The 17,716-nt window shown below is 44.9% G+C and overlaps 1 protein-coding gene across 5 annotated transcripts; it reads left to right on the top strand.

Moving 5' to 3' along the window:
• Positions 1-445: 445 nt before the first annotated feature.
• Rbm24 (RNA binding motif protein 24) lies at positions 446-12,801 on the top strand. Of its 5 annotated transcripts, XR_012910371.1 has the most exons (6): positions 448-1,520; positions 2,603-2,726; positions 4,152-4,206; positions 4,372-4,462; positions 4,550-4,662; positions 10,706-10,843. XR_012910371.1 is itself a non-coding variant. In XM_075969764.1 (5 exons), the coding sequence occupies exons 1-4, from the start codon at positions 1,353-1,355 to the stop codon at positions 9,876-9,878; spliced, it is 366 nt and encodes a 121-aa protein (XP_075825879.1). In that variant the 5' UTR covers positions 446-1,352; the 3' UTR covers positions 9,879-9,904; positions 10,706-10,811. The 5 variants fall into 5 exon arrangements, 3 of the variants coding, with proteins under 3 accessions (XP_075825879.1, XP_075825880.1, XP_075825877.1); XM_075969764.1 differs by lacking the exons at positions 4,372-4,462; positions 4,550-4,662 and adding an exon at positions 9,860-9,904 and having other exon boundaries at positions 446-1,520; positions 10,706-10,811; XR_012910370.1 differs by lacking the exon at positions 4,372-4,462.
• Positions 12,802-17,716: the final 4,915 nt, after the last annotated feature.

The following is a 17,716-nucleotide window of genomic DNA, read 5'->3' as shown; positions in this document are numbered from 1 at the left end:
GAAAGAAACAGATTCTTTGCTCGAGAGAAAAAGAAAGGCGGGCGTGGGATCAACTTCTGAGACAGACACTGTACCCATCTTCCTGAGTAACTAAGGCAGGACGCACACATTTGATGATTGTGGCAGGTGCAGTCCTTTGAAGCAGAGAACACAGCACGATTGACACAGACACACACACAGACACACACACACACACACACACACACACACACACACACACACACACACCACCGGGCTCTACCCCTTGGTTCCCCACAGCACCAGCTTTTGGGGGCCAAGAAAACTTGAGGTCTCTTTCTCATAGTCCAGACCCCTAGAGGAGACAGATCGCTTTGGCCCCAGGTGTCTGGGAGGGAAGGTCTCCTTACAAACCGCCCCAAGCCCTAGGGACTCTCAAATAGGTCGTGCCACCGAGGCCTAGCGCGAAGAGCTCTCGTGTTCGGCTTTGGAGAGCCAAGCAGCTCCCCTTCCAGGCCTGTTCTGACTGTTCTGTGTCCCTGCCCGAGTCGCCAGGGGTCTTTGCGACTTTGACCAGTAGGAGCAGGCAACAGCAGAGCCTGACCGCCTCCAGCCGTTTCCAACTCTACCCCAGCAACAGCGCCGGAGCCCCAGCCAGGCGACCCAGCGCCGCGCCGTGCGCCGGGAGAGAAGCAGCTGTTCCCAACAGCTGGGGGGCGGCGGCGCCGGGCGCCCCAGGTGCTGTCCCGGCCAATCGCAGGCGTCCGGCCCGCCCCCTCCCCAGCCGGGCGTCGACCCCCGGGCCGCTGGGGAAGGGAACAGAGGGGTGAAGAGCTGTCCTCCGTCCGCACTAGTCTGGCAGCTCCCTGGCAGGAGGGACCGTCCCCTGTCCCAGCCGGGCCCAGCGCCGCGCCCCCAGCTGCCACCTCCGTGCCCCGGATCGCGGTGGCCTCTGAGCCTCTCCCGCTTCCACTCCAGCTACTCGTTTTTTGTTTTTTGTTTTGTTTTTGTTTTTTTTTTTTTTTTTGAGAAACGTCTACCTCTTCTGGACTCGGAGACCACCACCCTCTCTTTGCGTTTAATTTTTTTTTTAACTTCCACGAGGGGTGAGTGCAAAAAGCTCGCGCAGTCCACGGCCGCGGAGCTGGTCACCCGGGACTATCGGGAGGATTTGGACAGTGACCGGACGCGGAGACGGGATCAGAGCACCCGGACGAGTGTCGGGGGCCCCGGGCCACTCGGGAAGTCGCGCGCCCAGCGCCCACGCCGCGCCCTCGCCCCCGCGCGCGCCCTCGGCCACCGGCGGCCGGCGCGCTCCGCGGGAGACGCGGAGCCCCAGGACCAGGCGCAGCCGCAGCCGCAGCCGGAGCCCGAGCCGCGGGGCGGGCGCGAAGATGCACACGACCCAGAAGGACACGACGTACACTAAGATCTTTGTGGGAGGGCTGCCCTACCACACCACCGACGCCAGCCTGCGCAAGTACTTCGAGGTCTTCGGAGACATCGAGGAGGCGGTGGTCATCACCGACCGGCAGACCGGCAAGTCCCGGGGCTACGGATTTGTAAGTTACACGAAAAGAGGACTTGGGGTGGGTAAGGGGCAACTAAGAGAGGTCCTGGCGGGAAGATCGAAGACAGGCCAGAAGGGATCCAGTTGCCCCAGGCCCCCGGGGATCATGGCTGGGGTGAGGGGCAATGTGGGACCTCCCGGACGCCTCCTCCACTTGGAGCTGAGCTGAAACTTTAAGCGTGACGGGGCTTGGGGAGCGAGGGCCTGTGCCTGCTTCGCGGTGTACTTAGAGGACCTCAGACGATGCTCTTTCAAGTGGCAGTAGAGCTCGGGAATGAGAGCCAGGTCTGGGCTGTAGAGAGCTGGGAGGGAGATCTGAGCCCCGCACTGTGGCGTTACGGGTTTGGAAGCTGTTTGTTAAGTGCTCTGTTGCTTTGTTTAAAAAAAAAAATGTGTGTGTGTGTGTGTGTGTGTGTGTGTGTGTGTGTGTGTGTGTGTATTGCGTTGAAGCCGGGGTAGGGAAGAGACCCTGAGGATCTCTGGACCTGCCGTTTCCTCTCTTGTCACACCCCTACCTTTTAAATTGCAAAGGTAGATTCTGGGAAAAAAAAGAAAAGAAAAAGAAAAGGCTGACCCTCTGGCTGTTTGCCTAACTGAAACTGTGCATTAAGCTTCCTGGAGATTTAAAGAGGCAAATTCAGCCGCTCAAAGAGCTGGGAGCCTGGAGCGAGCTGGGCAATCGCTATTGTCGCCGAGGAGTGTTTGCCTGTTGGGAGCAACCGGCTGATTTGAGGGTGGACTTTGTTTAAAACCCATAGTGCCTCTGGGGCTGGGGTGGAGACCTAAAGGGTACCCTGGCAAGGGGATAAATCCACAGGCATTTCAAATCGTGGCTTCCAAATGTCTGTTAGGCCCTACACTAGCACCTTTAGGACTTTCTCGGTGGAGGCAGAGGGCTTCTTCCTTCCTCTTTTCTTCTTTCTGCTTATTTTTTTTAAACGGAGGATGAAGAGTTAATGTCCCAATCCCCTACCAAATAAGAAAGAAAAGGAAAGAAAGCAAGCTCAGTGACTTGACATTTTCCTTTAGGGGTTAACTGAGGGCTTTGTGTGTATGTCTGTCTATGTTGCTAAGGTCACCATGGCTGACCGGGCTGCTGCCGAAAGGGCCTGCAAGGATCCCAACCCCATCATTGACGGTAGGAAGGCCAACGTGAATCTGGCATACTTGGGAGCAAAACCAAGAATCATGCAGCCAGGTGAGCAACATCTTCTCTTTCCCCCCTCCCTACTTCCCACCCATTGGAGGGGAATGATCCCCATTGTCATTCCCAGCCCAGAAAACACTGGCTTCCTGAAAAACTATAGTTGTGTTTGGTAAAACTTGATCCCAGTGGCTGGTTATTCCACCAAGGCATTAAAGATACATGAGTGTTCTAAGTATGCCGCTGGGTTCTTGAAACGTAGCTATGTGCAAAAATAGAACTTAGGTTCTGAAGAGCTTACACCCAGAAGTTACTTCATGCATTTCCTATATGATGAACACATTTTTTGTCTTCTTTTGTAGCTAAGAAGGTAAGCTGTGTGGGCCCTATCACCACCAGCCAGTGAGCTTCCTTTCTCAGAGTGGTCTGGGACAGCCACACAGTGCTCAGAGCGGGCATGGCTGCGAGGGCACATACTTTCACATACAGAATACTAGCAATCAAATACTTACATGCAGCAAGTTTCACCTTCACAGGTTACAGATTGTTTTTTAACTGATGCTTAGCTGGAGATGCGGAATAATTTAGGAAAATCCCCATAACGGCTAGCTGCCAACGGGATGTAGTATTTTTGTCTGTGTGAAAATACGGCCCGCCGTTTTACTTGCTGCTGCCCTTTACCTTCATTGGCGATAACTCAGTTGACAACAGAGCAAACACCTTCGGTTCCTTGGGCAAGCAACTTCGTTGACTAAGTCATGTGCTTTTTCACTAAGCCTTTCCTACAGAAGTTTAAAAAGAGGTTGACACTTCCGTTCACAGGCTGGGTTGTCAGAAAGGGAATAGACGGAGAAGTACCCACGAACATTCAAAGCTGTGCCTTTCTGAAACATCTTTTGTGCGTGTACTGATCTTAAAAGAATGAATGATGGGGAAATTTGTTTTTGTGAAAATTTTAATATTGTAAATGCCTAATGCAATGCAAACGTAAACTGTAACTTTATGTTTTATGCATATGTAAATTTAATACTTTATGCATTCCAGAATGTTCTAAATTGTAAGACCTTTTTCTCTGACCCCAGTCTCCCTCCCCCACCCACCCCTGCTCATGGGTGGCAGCTCTAGAAATATTTGTGAATTTAACTTCACTGTTGTTCTTGGGTCTCCCTCATGAGTAGTTTTCTCTGGTCTAAAATTTTTTTTAATCTTTTTTTATGGCTGCTAACTAAACTTTGCTATTATTTTTTAAAGTTTTCCAATCTTAGTCTATCCAAATATTTATTTAGGATGAATGATAACATTTATAAAACATATGTTCTTTTCATGTATAAAGAACATGTCCATGTATAATCCAAAGTATCATAGAGTGATTCTTTCTAAATGAGAATTAGTGGTTGCAGTTTCCATCTGGGGATAGTAAGTCCCTAATCGTGTACAAATGGAAAATTTGTGGGGTTTTTTTTTTTTTATTATTGCTAGGTTTCGCCTTTGGTGTCCAACAGCTTCACCCAGCCCTTATACAGAGACCTTTCGGGTAAGTGGATTCATCAAACCCTCCGAAGTTTCCACGTGGTCACCGTTTGTTTCCCTGTCTCTTTGTTATGAGCTGACAAGGTCGACGTGTCACAGAATGTTCCGGGTTGTGCATATTTATATATGCTTATGTATTTTTTAATGTTGATGCTATAAATATTTTTAGATGAGTCAAGTTATCTGACCAAGTATGCAGTCTCCAAACCAGCCAAATGTTGGGCTTATGATTAGCCCAACAAACAAAACAAAAATACCAGGTATGACTTGTGCACAAGACATGTGTCCCACACCATTCCTGCTGTTCAGCTTGACTCAATGTGATTTATCTCTTTCTAACCTGACAGGGCTCGTATACAGTTAAGCTAACTGATGAGAAGGATGCCATGATAAGAGGTGGACTAGTTCTCTTTGGAGTTAAACTCTGTAACCAGTAGACTCAGACACACAAGCTCAGATGGTGATTAACCATGCATGGATGTTGGTGGTGTTGTTTTTATTTTTTCACTCTAGTCCATAGCCCTCCGTGTGCTTTATTTTATTTATTACAGTAATGAAGTGGTGTTGATAGCTAAACTGTGTGCTTTGACTTAATTGAACAGAGCTGTAGCGAGTGTTTTCTTTTCCTTGGGGAAGGGGCTCTTTGCCGTTTGTTTTTGGTGGTGGTGGTGGTGAGCAGTGTTGACTTTTGACTTTGCCATGGGAAGCAAAGGGCCTTTTATTCCCCCTCCTGCTTTTAAGCTATTAGCCTGTGACTTCAATTTAACATTTTTGTAGTGAGTGCTAAATGGTGTGACTTCTCTCTGTAAGAATACAGATTCACTGCTTGCATGTTGTAAGTCTCTGTTTTCTGGGGCTTTCTTTTGCAATGTATGTCCCCTTCCAGGTCTTCTGATAAAGGTCCAGCGGCTCTATTCAGGTTTCATTAACACTCACCAATTTGGGCTCTCCCTCCCCCTGAATTTTGTTTGGTTTTTGTTTTGAGTAGCACAATACTAACTCCTCCTTTTCAGACCTAACAGGTGAACCACCTGCTCATCTTTGTGTTGTCCCTGGGTTGCTCTTACCAGCTCCTGAGGTCCCCAGTTCCCTGTATAAAACATGACACAGAGGAAGGCCACCCATCAGTTTATCCTGCTCATGAAAGTCCCTCTATCTTCCACCTGATCAATATTCTTGTAACTCTAGTTCTATTTTGAATATCCATGTGGTTTGAAGAATTTTATTGTTATCCAGCTTAGGACCTAAGCATCTCCATGCATCACCTAGAAGGCCAGAATCTGTCTTCACAGATAGATACCTACCATAAGCATTTCCCAATAGAAGCTAAACCAAAACCAAGTAGAAAGTCAATTTGGAAGAAGCAGGTTATATTTTGATAGACACTTTTTTATTACCTTCTTGTTACCTTAATCTATTAGTAATTCATTTTTAGAGACATCTACAACTTTTTTTTAAAAAAAAAGCTATAATTAAGTATAGCTATGTATCAAAGCTCCTTACAAGCCAACTTGGATATGGACAACAGTAATGAGTCGCAGCATGTATTCCCCCTTTCTCTCTCTCTCTCTCTCTCTCTCTCTCTCTCTCTCTCTCTCTCTCTCTCTCTCACCCCCCCTCTTCTCTTCCGTCTCCTCCCCTCCCTTCTCCCTCTGCTGATATTTCATTGGTGTGGACTATCAGTCAATGTGGGACTATGGAAGAAAACATACATCTGAGGGTGTAATGGTGAGCTCAGTCCTGGCCTCCCCGGAATCCTTGTGAAAGAGTGGAAAACCAAATCAATTAACAGCTGTTCTTATGTGTCCATCACTTCAGAAGTAGAAGTTGTGTGTTCACTTGTGAGGAACAAGGAGATGGCAAAGCAGCCAAGAATTATTGATTAAAGTTTGAGAGGAATTCAGAATCTCAAGAAAACCCATGAATTGGGAGACCTGGACAAGCTTGCAAGGAGCGGGTGAAGACCTGGGTGTGTCTATAAGGAGTGATGGGATAGATTCGCAGGGAGGCTCGGCAGAGAGGCTCAGTGTGTAGAGAAGCTACAGCGTACTTGAGAGCCAGCTGGGTATATCTGACCCGGCTTTGGTAGTTCTTCTAGCTCCTTGAAAAAGAAAGTAATTCAAAGAAGGGAACTGCCAGGGTGATAGGTATTCTGTGGACATCTTAAAAAGTGTGTTTTGATAGTGCTTAGTTTTTCATCGCTTCTGATATTAACTATCTTTATGGGTAATGGTGATTGTTACAGTGTGCATAAATTAGTTGAACTTGAGATTCAAGTTGAACTTGAGATTAGAAGCAAATAGCATTCCAGGTAGACCAAATAAGGTTTCTCTTTCTTCTTTGAGTGACTCTCAGCTCTACCCTGATACCAAATCTGTAAGCAGCAAATCACACCTGGTCATCCTAAACGCCATTAGAATGCTGTGTTCTTATCTTAGGCCTGCCTGGAAGCAAGCTTGAGAATTCTTAAATTTTGACTTGTTTAAAAGGCTAGTGAGAAGACTATTAGTTTTCTGTGGTCCTTAAATGGCCCCTGGGTTACCTCAGGTCTCTAAAGACAAAACCATTGACTGAAAGAACTTCTGGAGTAGCACAGAGAGCAGACATGGAGGAACATGTGGCCTTGATGAACATCAGCCTCTAAATGGTCTCTGTTTGAGAGAGATGTTTTCTCATCACAGCTTTGGAAAGGAGAAACCACAGGTTTGGAAGTAGAGATTTAAGGAGTAGTTTACACCAAGCTAACCGAAGGGAAGCATTCACTGGGCACCGCTCAGTGTGTACACCGTGCATAGAACTGATAAGAGATTAGCATCGATTATGCCATTCGATTCTTATAATAAGCATTTGAAAAAGACACTGTTAAGGTTCTTTCTTGGGTACAAACAGAGCAAGTGCAGACAGGTTGATTAACTCCCTCCAGCCCCCATCACAGAACTAATGAGGGTGTTAGAGTATGACTCCAAGTTCAGTCACGGTCTGCCTCACCCTGGAAGCTGTGTCCACTGACGTTAAGCGACAGCCACAAAAGACATAATGTCATTTCTTCATCATCTAGTAATAAAATAATCCATGCTGGAAAGGGCCTCAGACAGAAGAAGAGAAGAAGAGATCCAAGGGTCTCAGGAAGTCTTCATGAAAAAGATGAGCTAGGTCTTGGAAGGAGGGTGAAGATAAGGAACGATTTTATTAAGCAACTACTATTCTAATCACTGGAGGCCCCTCTCGCAGAGCTTTTTCCTGTACAGCAACTCTGGGCTGGAAAAATGTCAATCTCTTTCACATAGGAACCATGTGAGATACGGAGAGAACGTGGCCTTCCAAAGGTTTTTGTGCACTCAGGGCTAGAGCTAGGGTGGATGGATGAGGTAGAGACCAGGGGAGGGTTGGCATCCTGGGTCAAGGATAGATGGCATGTGCTAATATGGGATCTGATGATCTGCGGCATGTCCAGGAAATAGTACGATGCCCTGCTGTCCTGGGTCCAAAGAAAGTACAAAGAGATACTAAAAAGGTGTTTCCGAAGCAGATGCGTAAGAGGCCCAAGATGATATCTAAGAGATAGTTTGATGTGGTGTTAGGATTACTGACTCCTCTGAGTGAATGGATGAAATGAAGACTTGGTCACCAGTCTGCATGATGGATTGGAAGAGCTAACTGGTATACTGTCACCTTGAAAGTCTATCACAGAGACTAGCCTGCTTTGGTGGCATCTGCCTGGAATCCCAGAACTCTGGAGGTGGAGGCAGGGTGATCATAACTTTGAAGTCAGTCTGCTACATAGAGAGACTTTGTCTTTAAACCAGAAGGAAGGAAGGAAATCACAAAGAGAAGTCAGAGGGACCTGAAGAGATGGAGATAAAAGGAAAATGCAGTCATTTTTCTTTAATCACCTAAGGTGTCTGGTTGGCTCTTGGGTTTGTAGCTGCTTGGTGTGAGCATTCTATAGTGAACTAAAGGACTAGTGGTTGGTAGAATTCTAGAAGGAGAGGTGTTCTCAGTTTGCCTTACAGAGTTCCTTAGACTACTAAAAGAACTCCCAACACACCGGGTGCTTCAGCATTCTGCCACCCTCTCCGTGGACTGAGACACAAGTCTCTCTGGATTCTCTGGACTCCCCTTCTCCATCATCTTTTAAAGGCCCCAGGTCTTCATTTGCCTTTCAGATGTCTTCCTCGCCCTTGCCAGCCTTCATGGAATTCATCTGATCTTACAGAAAAATTATTTAAGTTCTCATTGGGCAGCTTTGTCCAGTTAGAGGTCGTCATTAACATAAGTGCAGAGACAGTAACTCTCAAAGCAGTCCTTTCTCTGTTTTAACACATTCTTCCTACACAAACGCTTCATCTTGCCTTTCTGTTTTGTTTTTTGGTAGAATAAACTTTCTTTGGGCTACTCTGTTATTTGAAGATACAAACCTATCAACCACTGTACTGTCCTCAGAACATTCAGAGAACACCAAGGGTTAATGTCTCCCTATCAGTGAGGTTCAGACTAGCTGGCCTTTGCAGCTGATAGATGTTTTACTTTGGCCTTATAAAGACATTTTATCCGCTGGAAACCCTTGTCGCATGACAGGATCAAAAATAGCCCGCTGCAGCCTCTGCTGTCCGTCACCACATGCAAACTGGCAGGAGAGGAGGTTCGCTTAGCTGTGTCTGCACATTGTGGACATATCAGCTCTGGGGACAGTGTTTTATACATAGCCACACCTGTCACCAAGGGTGAGCCCGTCACCTGATCTGCCACAGAGGTCTGAATGTGTGCCTGACCGCGCCTGGTTTCTGATATGCAATTAAGAACATCTCCAAGTGTCCTCAGAAACACTTGGTGACAGGGTTTCTGCTGGCACTGGGAAAGAGCTACAATTCTAGTAAAATGGAGTGTATTTTTATCTCGGGGAGACAGAGTTCACCACCCTCTCTGATAAATTCATCTTTTCCGTGGATGTTCTTAACGAGGGCTTCCAGTAGAATTCTGAAGAGACAAAGAAAAAACAAAAAACTCTGCTTTTGAAAAGCCTGACCGTGATGATGTTTTGTGTCGAGTTCTTTAGAATTCGAAGACAGTTATTTGTGCTTGTGCTACTAATAAGTTGGTTTTGTTGACAGCCAGATAGCATGCCTGTGTTCTATTTTTAGAAAGATAGGGAGCTGTGAGGGAGATTCATTTAAAGAAAGACAAAATGAGCCAGATATCCGAGGTAGCACTTTATAAATGGGCGGTAACAAGTGGCAAGAACGGCAGCCACAATGCACAGATCTCATAAACAAACCTCTCGTGATTCATTTTTCTAAACAAGACTTAAGTGAGGTCCTCAGGTCTGTCCTGTGTGTGAGCTGCAAATGCAGCATTTAAAATGATCCTTGATTTTTGTTCCATGTTCTTGGCTGTTTTCAGGGTGACCCATAACCACACAACTGAACTGTACAAAATGCTAGCCAGCTGGGCAGATTGAAGGCAGATAGACTAAGAGATCAATTTCTTCTGACTTGGAGGCTAATGTAAGAGCTAGTGGACGTGCAGAGTAAGCGTCGCCTTGCAATGTATATCTTCTAAGTCTCTATTAAGTTCAGAGACATTTGGTTGTGTTTTCCTGTCCCTAACTTTTCCACCAACCTCATCACCCCCAATCCCTTTCTGTCTGTCTTGCATAGAGACAAGCAAGCTGGCTGAGCCTCAGTTGCCTGATAGTCGAACAGGTTTGATTGACTGTTCTGTCTTTATGGAAAAAAAAAATTAAAGTAAAAGAGAGAGCAAAAGCGTGCTGCACACCTCTTGGGGAATCACCGCTGGGACTGTTAGTAGCATTTCGGTAGCTTCCCACAACAGCCTCTGTGAGCTGAGTGAGCTGCACTACTGTCGTTTGAGGGGTGTTGACTGCTGTGTTACCACACTTGTGAACTTTTACACTCCTGGTTTGGGGTTTTTTGTTTTATTTTGTCGCCTGCTTCTTTTGTAATTATGATTTTTAATCAGGGTGACTGAGGTTGCCGAGAGATTAATGTGTGCTGAGTCTGCCTAGCGATTTCAAATAGGGTTGCCATGATAGAGACCGCTCGGAGTCCATTCTCCCGCTTACAGCCAGGCCACCACTCCCCCAGAACCGTAATATCAGACAACCTTCTGAATCCTGTATTCACAACGCGGAGTTTTCTATTTGGTGGCCATATCTTGTTTATACGAACTCAACAAATCCTCATAAAGCCCCTGTTAAGTCTCTCTTCCATACACAGCCTTGGCGTGTCATGATCCATTTTACAAACCTGGCATACATGATACTGCATGATTCGAAGTCCTAAGTGAAAATTCTAACAGGGAGAATGCCATTCTGTTTTTGCTGATGAATTCTTTTAGGGTGCATCAAACGGACCTCTAAAAAGCAGATATTATGGCAACCCTATGTTGATAGCAACCACTAAATTTGAGTTTGTCTCCATCTCTGAGCAAAGAGTTCCACTAGAGATGACTGTTGTCTGACTTCGTTTCTCGTTTCTTAACAGGATCCCCGCCCACTACGTCTACCCGCAGGCTTTTGTGCAGCCTGGAGTGGTTATTCCCCACGTCCAGCCCACAGCAGCTGCGGCTTCCACCACGCCGTACATTGATTACACTGGAGCTGCCTACGCACAATACTCAGCAGCAGCGGCGGCGGCCGCTGCAGCCGCTGCCTATGACCAGTACCCCTATGCAGCATCTCCAGCTGCTGCAGGTTACGTGACCACTGGGGGCTACAGCTACGCTGTCCAGCAGCCAATCACGGCTGCGACACCTGGGACGGCTGCAGCTGCAGCCGCAGCTGCTGCAGCCGCAGCGGCCTTTGGCCAGTACCAGCCTCAACAGCTGCAGACAGACCGAATGCAGTAGGACCAGCCGTCTGTTCAAAAGTCAAAGGGTTTCTCTTTTCCCTCCCAATTTCCCAGTTTTTAGTAGTGAATGAGAGGGTTAATGTTGACTTTAATAGCTTTAAAGGGAGAAGGCAAAGCTATCGGGAAACAGCGGAGGCATTACTTTTTTCACACTCTGGGCAGTGCTGGGGATGAAGAGGGGAGGATGGGGGTGGGGGGATAGAAGCAGTTTTGGAAGTCAATCCCAAAGAGCCTGAGTTACACAGGTAGCCACTAGGACACGATGGCAGGGTATCAAATGGGACTTCACTTTTGTATGGGGATTTTTATTTTTTGCTCTTTTTATAGTATCAGGGAAGCAAACTGCCTTTTCCAAGTTAGAAAATGCTTTGTGAATCTAGTTGAACCAGGGAAAATGGAGTGAGCAATATGTAGCTTGGATTCTGTGTAATAGTAGATTTTTAAAAACAAACACAAACAGATGGCAAAAGCGCTGGTTGTCCTTCCTCGCAGTCGCCACCGCGGCCTGCAGAACTAAATGGGCATCGAACAATCAACTTAAGAGTGTGGCAGTAGGTACAGTGGCAGGCAGGTACCAAAGCTGTTTTCTCATCTGTCCTGTGGACTCGTGGGATTGTGGAGCGACTGATACTGTACCCGCCCACCGCTCAGACAATCAATGGCACACACAGTTCGGGAAAGAGTCCATCCCTTGTCCTTGCTGGAGGAGCTTGTCACATTCTAATCCCTCTCCCCAACCTGTTTCACTTGGGGAAACTTTCATCTGCTGGTCGGGCTTCCGCCACCACTTTTCTATTTATTGTACGGACCGGGGATAGTGGGTAAAGGCAGGGGAAGTCAGCGGATGCTCAACCCTTCAGGACCGCCTGGAGGGCCTTTATTTTCTTCCCCTGTTTTAAATAATTTTACACTTTTTAGTATCTATTTCAGAGTCCTATTTAAAACTATTTATTAGTGACTGCAGTACCTAAGACAGCAAGGTTCTTGACATTACAGGTCTTTGATGGTTGATGATCATGTACTTTATAATGTGCCTTAATAATAATCCTATTTAAGATATTTATTTTTAAGTTTTACTATGCTGCACTCTAAAGGAAGGAACTTTAGACGTGACACTGTAAAATTATGTATTCATCTCATGGCATAAGTTATTTAGTAGGTCTAGATGTAGCATATTAAATATTAACCTATTCAACTAAAGATGTTGGCTTGGATTTATTTAAATTCCTATGTGCACTGTTCAAGAGGGTACTCCTACCTGAACGCATCTGAGTTTATTTTAGTCTTGAGATTTTTTTGCTGTTAAGCAGGCTATGTTGCTGGTTCTGTGCTTCCTTCTCTTGGTTGTTTTGCCGCTGAGGATCTCCTCAATCGGGAACTCGTGACTTCCCCACTTTCCTTGTGTAGTGCGTGTAGTTTATTAAAATACGGCTTTATATTTTCCTTCTGAAAGTGCGATATTTGCAATTTTTACTCTTAAACGAAATTGAAATACTATTTTACACTGTATTGGACTTTTATACTTGAAGAACTTCATACAAGGGACAACAGGTTAGCGTTTTTATGGACCTCCTCCATTGTCACTGGATTTAAGTATTCCCATGCCAGACAGTGGTACGCAATGGAGACGTGGCTCTCCTGTACAAATTATTTATTTGTTGTGTATATCGCTTTATAACATTTCAGATCTTCTAATCTATTCACTTGTATTAAATATAATTTTTAAAAACTGCTGTTGCCGTTGGTTATTTCTAGTTCTGCAGGCGAAAGGAGTGGGTCTCTGTAGGATGAGCTTTCTCATTTTGAGAAAGGCCGACTGTGAACTCTTGATGCAACCCAGGATAACCTTTAGCTTTTGATCCTGCCCTCCTGAGCGCTGGCAGTGCAGGCGTGCCCTGCCACTCCTAGGACTTCTCAAATTTGGGACAAACACTCTACCAACTGAGCTACATCCTCAGCCCCCAGCTTCCAATCCCCCGGCCCCCTCCTTCTGAAATAGTTTGATTAACTATGCCTAATGAAAAACTTTCTGTGAACATTAAAATCTCTTGGGGGGGGTCCTATTTTTCAACCTTTAAATCAAATTTTACTAAATATCTGCCTTATGTGTATCAATAGACTAAACTAAACCCTAAAGGACCATTTTTGTCACTGAAACTGACAATAGCTGTGAAGGAAAAAGAGGGGTGTCACCAATCCAGACCTGGATCAGGATAGTGCTGGATTCAGATGAACTAAGGGCTGGAGCTAGCCTTGAAATTTCCTAGACAAGCCAACAGATCCAAAGGCCCTTGCTTTTTTGTTTAAGGTACTAAAATTGAACCCGGGGCTTTACATGGCCTAGGCAAGTGTCCTACCACTGAGCTTTATTCCCGTGCCCTTTCGTGACTTCTGACAGACTCTCATGTATACTGGGCTGACCTCGAACTCACTATGGAACAGAAGATGACCTTGAACTTCTGATTTTCCGTCTTCAGCTCCTAAGTGTTGGGATTGCAGGCGTGCACCACCACAGTTAATCTACGTGGTCCTGGGGTTTGAATCCAACCGAGGTCCATCCCCAGTCCCAGCTTTCAATTTTCCAGACACAGTCCCACCAAATGACTCTGGCTAACTTTCAACTCACTCTCTAGAGTAACTTTAACTTGAGATCTGCCCACCTTAGCCTCCCTACAGGCCTGTATCACCAGGTCCCAAATTACTTCTAGTAACCTCGTTTTCGGTGATATTTTCAGACTTCTTCTCTAGCGGATTGAAACAAAATGCCAGCCCATAATAGTCCTAAAAGTGTTCTATAGCAGCCCCTTGATGCAAAGCCTAAGATGGAGGGAGGCAAGTCATGGAAGCGATTGCTGCCACGCGCTGTAGTGATGGCCAACCCGATGGAAAGGCCCCAGTGCAGATGTTTTACCTTCTAACAACAATGCAGCAATGCCTGGTAAGGTATGCATTAGAAAGTCAAATGAGCAATATGTGTTTAAGAGTCGAGGGAGTGGCTATACTGATTATCTTAAGAGCACGTGCTATTTCATCTTACTGCGCATACTTCATGAACTCTTGGTCCTCCTGTCTCCCAGATCCATGGTGTATCTTAGGCGACAGAAAGATGTACAAAGAGGCCATCATGTTTTCTAACCATCCTCCCGTTTGGAACCCTTGCAGGTTCAAACGTCAATTATCTTTCATTTAGAAGAAAATGTAGACAGTTTATCCCAGTGGGAAGTGGCAATGGACCTCGAGATATCAACAATCAGTAGAATCATTTCTGAGCTGCTTAATGCACTAGTGACCCTTTTAATCTTTCAGATTTAGGAAAGGTCACTTTGGTCCTCAGCAAGACATCTACTGCTGAACTTGAAGTAATGTTTGATTTATTGATTAAAAATAGGTCAGACAGTTCCAGGGAAAGCATATTAAAATAGCCAGACTCAGGGAAACCAAAAGTCTACCTATTCTAGCTAGCCGGTACATTTCCTCAGAACACTTCCTGATGGATAGTGATAGAAAGATTGGCACTTTCTAATGCTAATGCATAAATTTCTAAAAAGAAATAAAAAACAATATCTAATACAGAGAAAAGCGATACAGTGATACAGCGTCTCCATCAACCAGACAGGCCACAGGTATTTGAGAGGACCGTGTGTCTGAGATAAGGTGAGGAAGGAGTCCTCTACTTAGCATAGTGAGTTTCTCTGCTTAGCGGTGGAGTGATAACCTTGGTGCCGTGAGTTAGTGATACCTACCGTAGTTGCTCTGCCTCTCATGCCATGCGGAGTAAATGATGAAGGCTCTGGCTTCTCTCTTCCGCAGCTCATGCTGAGATTCAGTTCTCATTGGGAGATGTTAAGTGGTGAATCCACATGTGATTGTCAAGAGGACGAGGCTCTGCCTTCACCCAGTTATCCATTCATGGTTTGTGGATTGATGGGTGAATGACCTCTCTTCAAGTGGGTCTGCTATAGAAGTCACCATGCTTAAGTCGTGTGAACTCCCATTCTCTGACCACAGGATGCCCTACAGTGCCTTAAGGGTGCCAGCAAGAAAGCCATCACCATATGGGCTCCTTCCGTGTTAGACCAGAACATGAGCCAAAGCAAACCTTATTTCTTTCTAACATGCCAAATCTGGGGTAGTGTGTTATTGGCAAGAGAAAATGGACTAATCAGGTGGACTAACTGATAGGAAAACATTTTAGAAACTTTAAAGTATTGGGCAAGTGAAAATTAGACCGATACAATGTAGTTTGGGTTTTGTTGTTGTTGTTTTATATTTTTTTGTTTGTTGTGTCTTTGAGAAAGGGTCTTGTGTAACTCAGACTGGCTATAAACTCTATGTAGCCAGTGGCGACCACAAATTGTTGATCTTCCTGCCTCCACCTCCTGAGTATTGGGGTTCAGGTGTGCACCAACACATTTGGTTTTGTCCAGCTCTGGGGATGGAACCCAGGGCTCATGCATGTTAGACAAGTAGTGTTCTACCCACTGAGCTACATCCCCAGCCCTAATGAGGTATTAAAATATTAATTTGGTAGCTGGCTTCCACCATCTCATTAAAATACCCTTCTAAAGAAGACAAGAATTGTGTTTCATGGTGTTCTCTTAATTTCATCCCAATCTAATAATAACCAAATAGCCAAACTGTACAATAACAGCAACTCAGAAGTAACAGTGAAAGAGAGGGAGAGTCTACCAGCTAGGGGAAGAGGGAGCAGACGCGAAGATTACAGAATACATCTCTTTCGCAGAGGCACTCACTATATTTAGTCCCTTCCTCGCTCCTGTCAAATGTTCTTAATTCCTTTGGAGTCTTAAAAGCATTCATTAAGATGACAACCCGAGGCTTGGAAGGGGCAGAGGTGAAGACTAACAAAAAAATAAATAAATAAATGCTTTTTTCATGCTTACTTTTGTCCTCGCTTCTCCTTCAAGAGTTCCAGGCTGTTTCCATGGAGATTCTAACTTTGTTTTTGCTTCAGCACTTTGTAAAAAAGAGACTCATTTTGAGGGTTTGGTTCTGAGTGGGATTTTAGTTCAATAGTGATTTTTGCTTTAGTCATTTGTTTGCATGACAAGCTCTTTAGAAGTTCTGGTATTTTTAATTGGCATGGTAATTTTACCAATTTATGGGGTGAATATGATGGTTTTTTTGCTTGTGTATATAGTGTTATAATCGAATCAGGGTAACGAGCATATCTGTAATCTCAAAATAATTATCATTTGCTGTAGTGATGATATTTAAAGTTCTCTCGGGCTATTTTGAATATTCATCACTTGAAGGGCCTAAGCTATTTTGCAATATACATCATTTAAGATTTCCTGTCAGTAGTTGTGTGAGCTGTGTACCAGCTTTACACACCTGTTTACCTAAGGTCATATAAAGTTTTCTCAGACAAAAAGAGGCCAAAAATAGAAAGAAAAAAAAAGTTAAGAAGTTATACAATAGATGGCCAGGACTTCTGCCTGCCTAAGACTATGCACTCTTGGACCTGTGTTTCCTCTGTTGTCATCTAAGGTACATGCAAGCACACACATATGCACATCCTCTGATTATCATCATTGTACTCTTTTATGAATCGGGCTGTTTCAGATTCCACATACAAGTGAGATCAGGAAATATTTGCCTCTCTGTGACTCTGGAGTTCAGATATGTCTTCTACAGTCATTGTGCTATCAAAAAGGAAGGACTCCTTTTTAAAGACTGAATTATATCCCTTGCTGTATTGATGTGGGATGCCCTTCTGTTTGTGTGTTGCTTTTATTGGTTGATGAATACAGCTGCTTTGGCTAATGGCTTGGCAGAGTACAGTCAGGTTAGAAATCCATACAGAGACAGAAAGAGAGAGAATAGGCGGGGTCAGGGAGATGGCATGTAACTGCCGAAGGAGAAAGACACACTGGAACTTTAGGAACCTTACCAGTAGGCCACAGCCTCATGGCGATACACAGATTGATAGAAATGGGATCATTTAAGATGTAAGAGCTAGCTAGAAAGACACCTAGGCTATTAGCCAAACAGTATTATAATTAATACAGTTTCTGTGTGATTATTTGGGTCTGGGCAGCCGGGACAGGAAAGCGCAGTCTCTGTCTACACTGTATGTATGGCACCTTTTGTCTGTTGATTACAGACCTTCACTAGTATGGAACATACTCCAATAAATATAGGAAGCAAATGTCTCTTCAGCACACTGCCTTCACTTCTTTTGGCTGTATACTCAGAGTGGAATTTCTGGATCATATGATAATCCCATATTTAGTTAACTGGGCTCTTGAACTCATTTGCAAAGGTTTAGGCATTTAAGAAAATAAATAAATACAACCACAACCATTTTAATCTAAAGCCTCTAGAAACAGTTATGGATACAAATGTGTACACACACACATACACACACACACACACACATGCCCAAATACATGAAAACACACACATACAAAAATAAAATAAGTCATTTGTGGCTGAGAGTCTCAGGCCCTTAATATCTGTATTTGTACACTCTGCGTCTCTGTGTCAATAGTTGACAGGCCTATGAAGAAATCATGGAAACTTTGTGAGGAATGGGCCTGCCCCTGCTACCCATCAACTGTGAACAAGGTTCTTGTGTTTCATCCTCATAATAACAACTGAAAGGCAAGCTTGCCCCATTAC

Source organism: Microtus pennsylvanicus, chromosome 4 (assembly GCF_037038515.1).
Source record: "Microtus pennsylvanicus isolate mMicPen1 chromosome 4, mMicPen1.hap1, whole genome shotgun sequence".
Taxonomy (NCBI): domain Eukaryota; kingdom Metazoa; phylum Chordata; class Mammalia; order Rodentia; family Cricetidae; genus Microtus; species Microtus pennsylvanicus.
Note: the sequence above shows the minus strand (reverse complement) of the source record. Positions and strands in the feature narration are given on the sequence as shown.

Bases quoted from the DNA above. Each gene is read 5' to 3' on its own strand.
- Rbm24 (XM_075969762.1), top strand. From the start codon at position 1,353: ATGCACACGACCCAGAAGGACACGACGTACACTAAGATCTTTGTGGGA. The intron at 1,521-2,602 runs GTAAGTTACACG...TATGTTGCTAAG, and splicing joins AGTCCCGGGGCTACGGATTT to GTCACCATGGCTGACCGGGC. The intron at 2,727-4,151 runs GTGAGCAACATC...TATTATTGCTAG, and splicing joins ACCAAGAATCATGCAGCCAG to GTTTCGCCTTTGGTGTCCAA.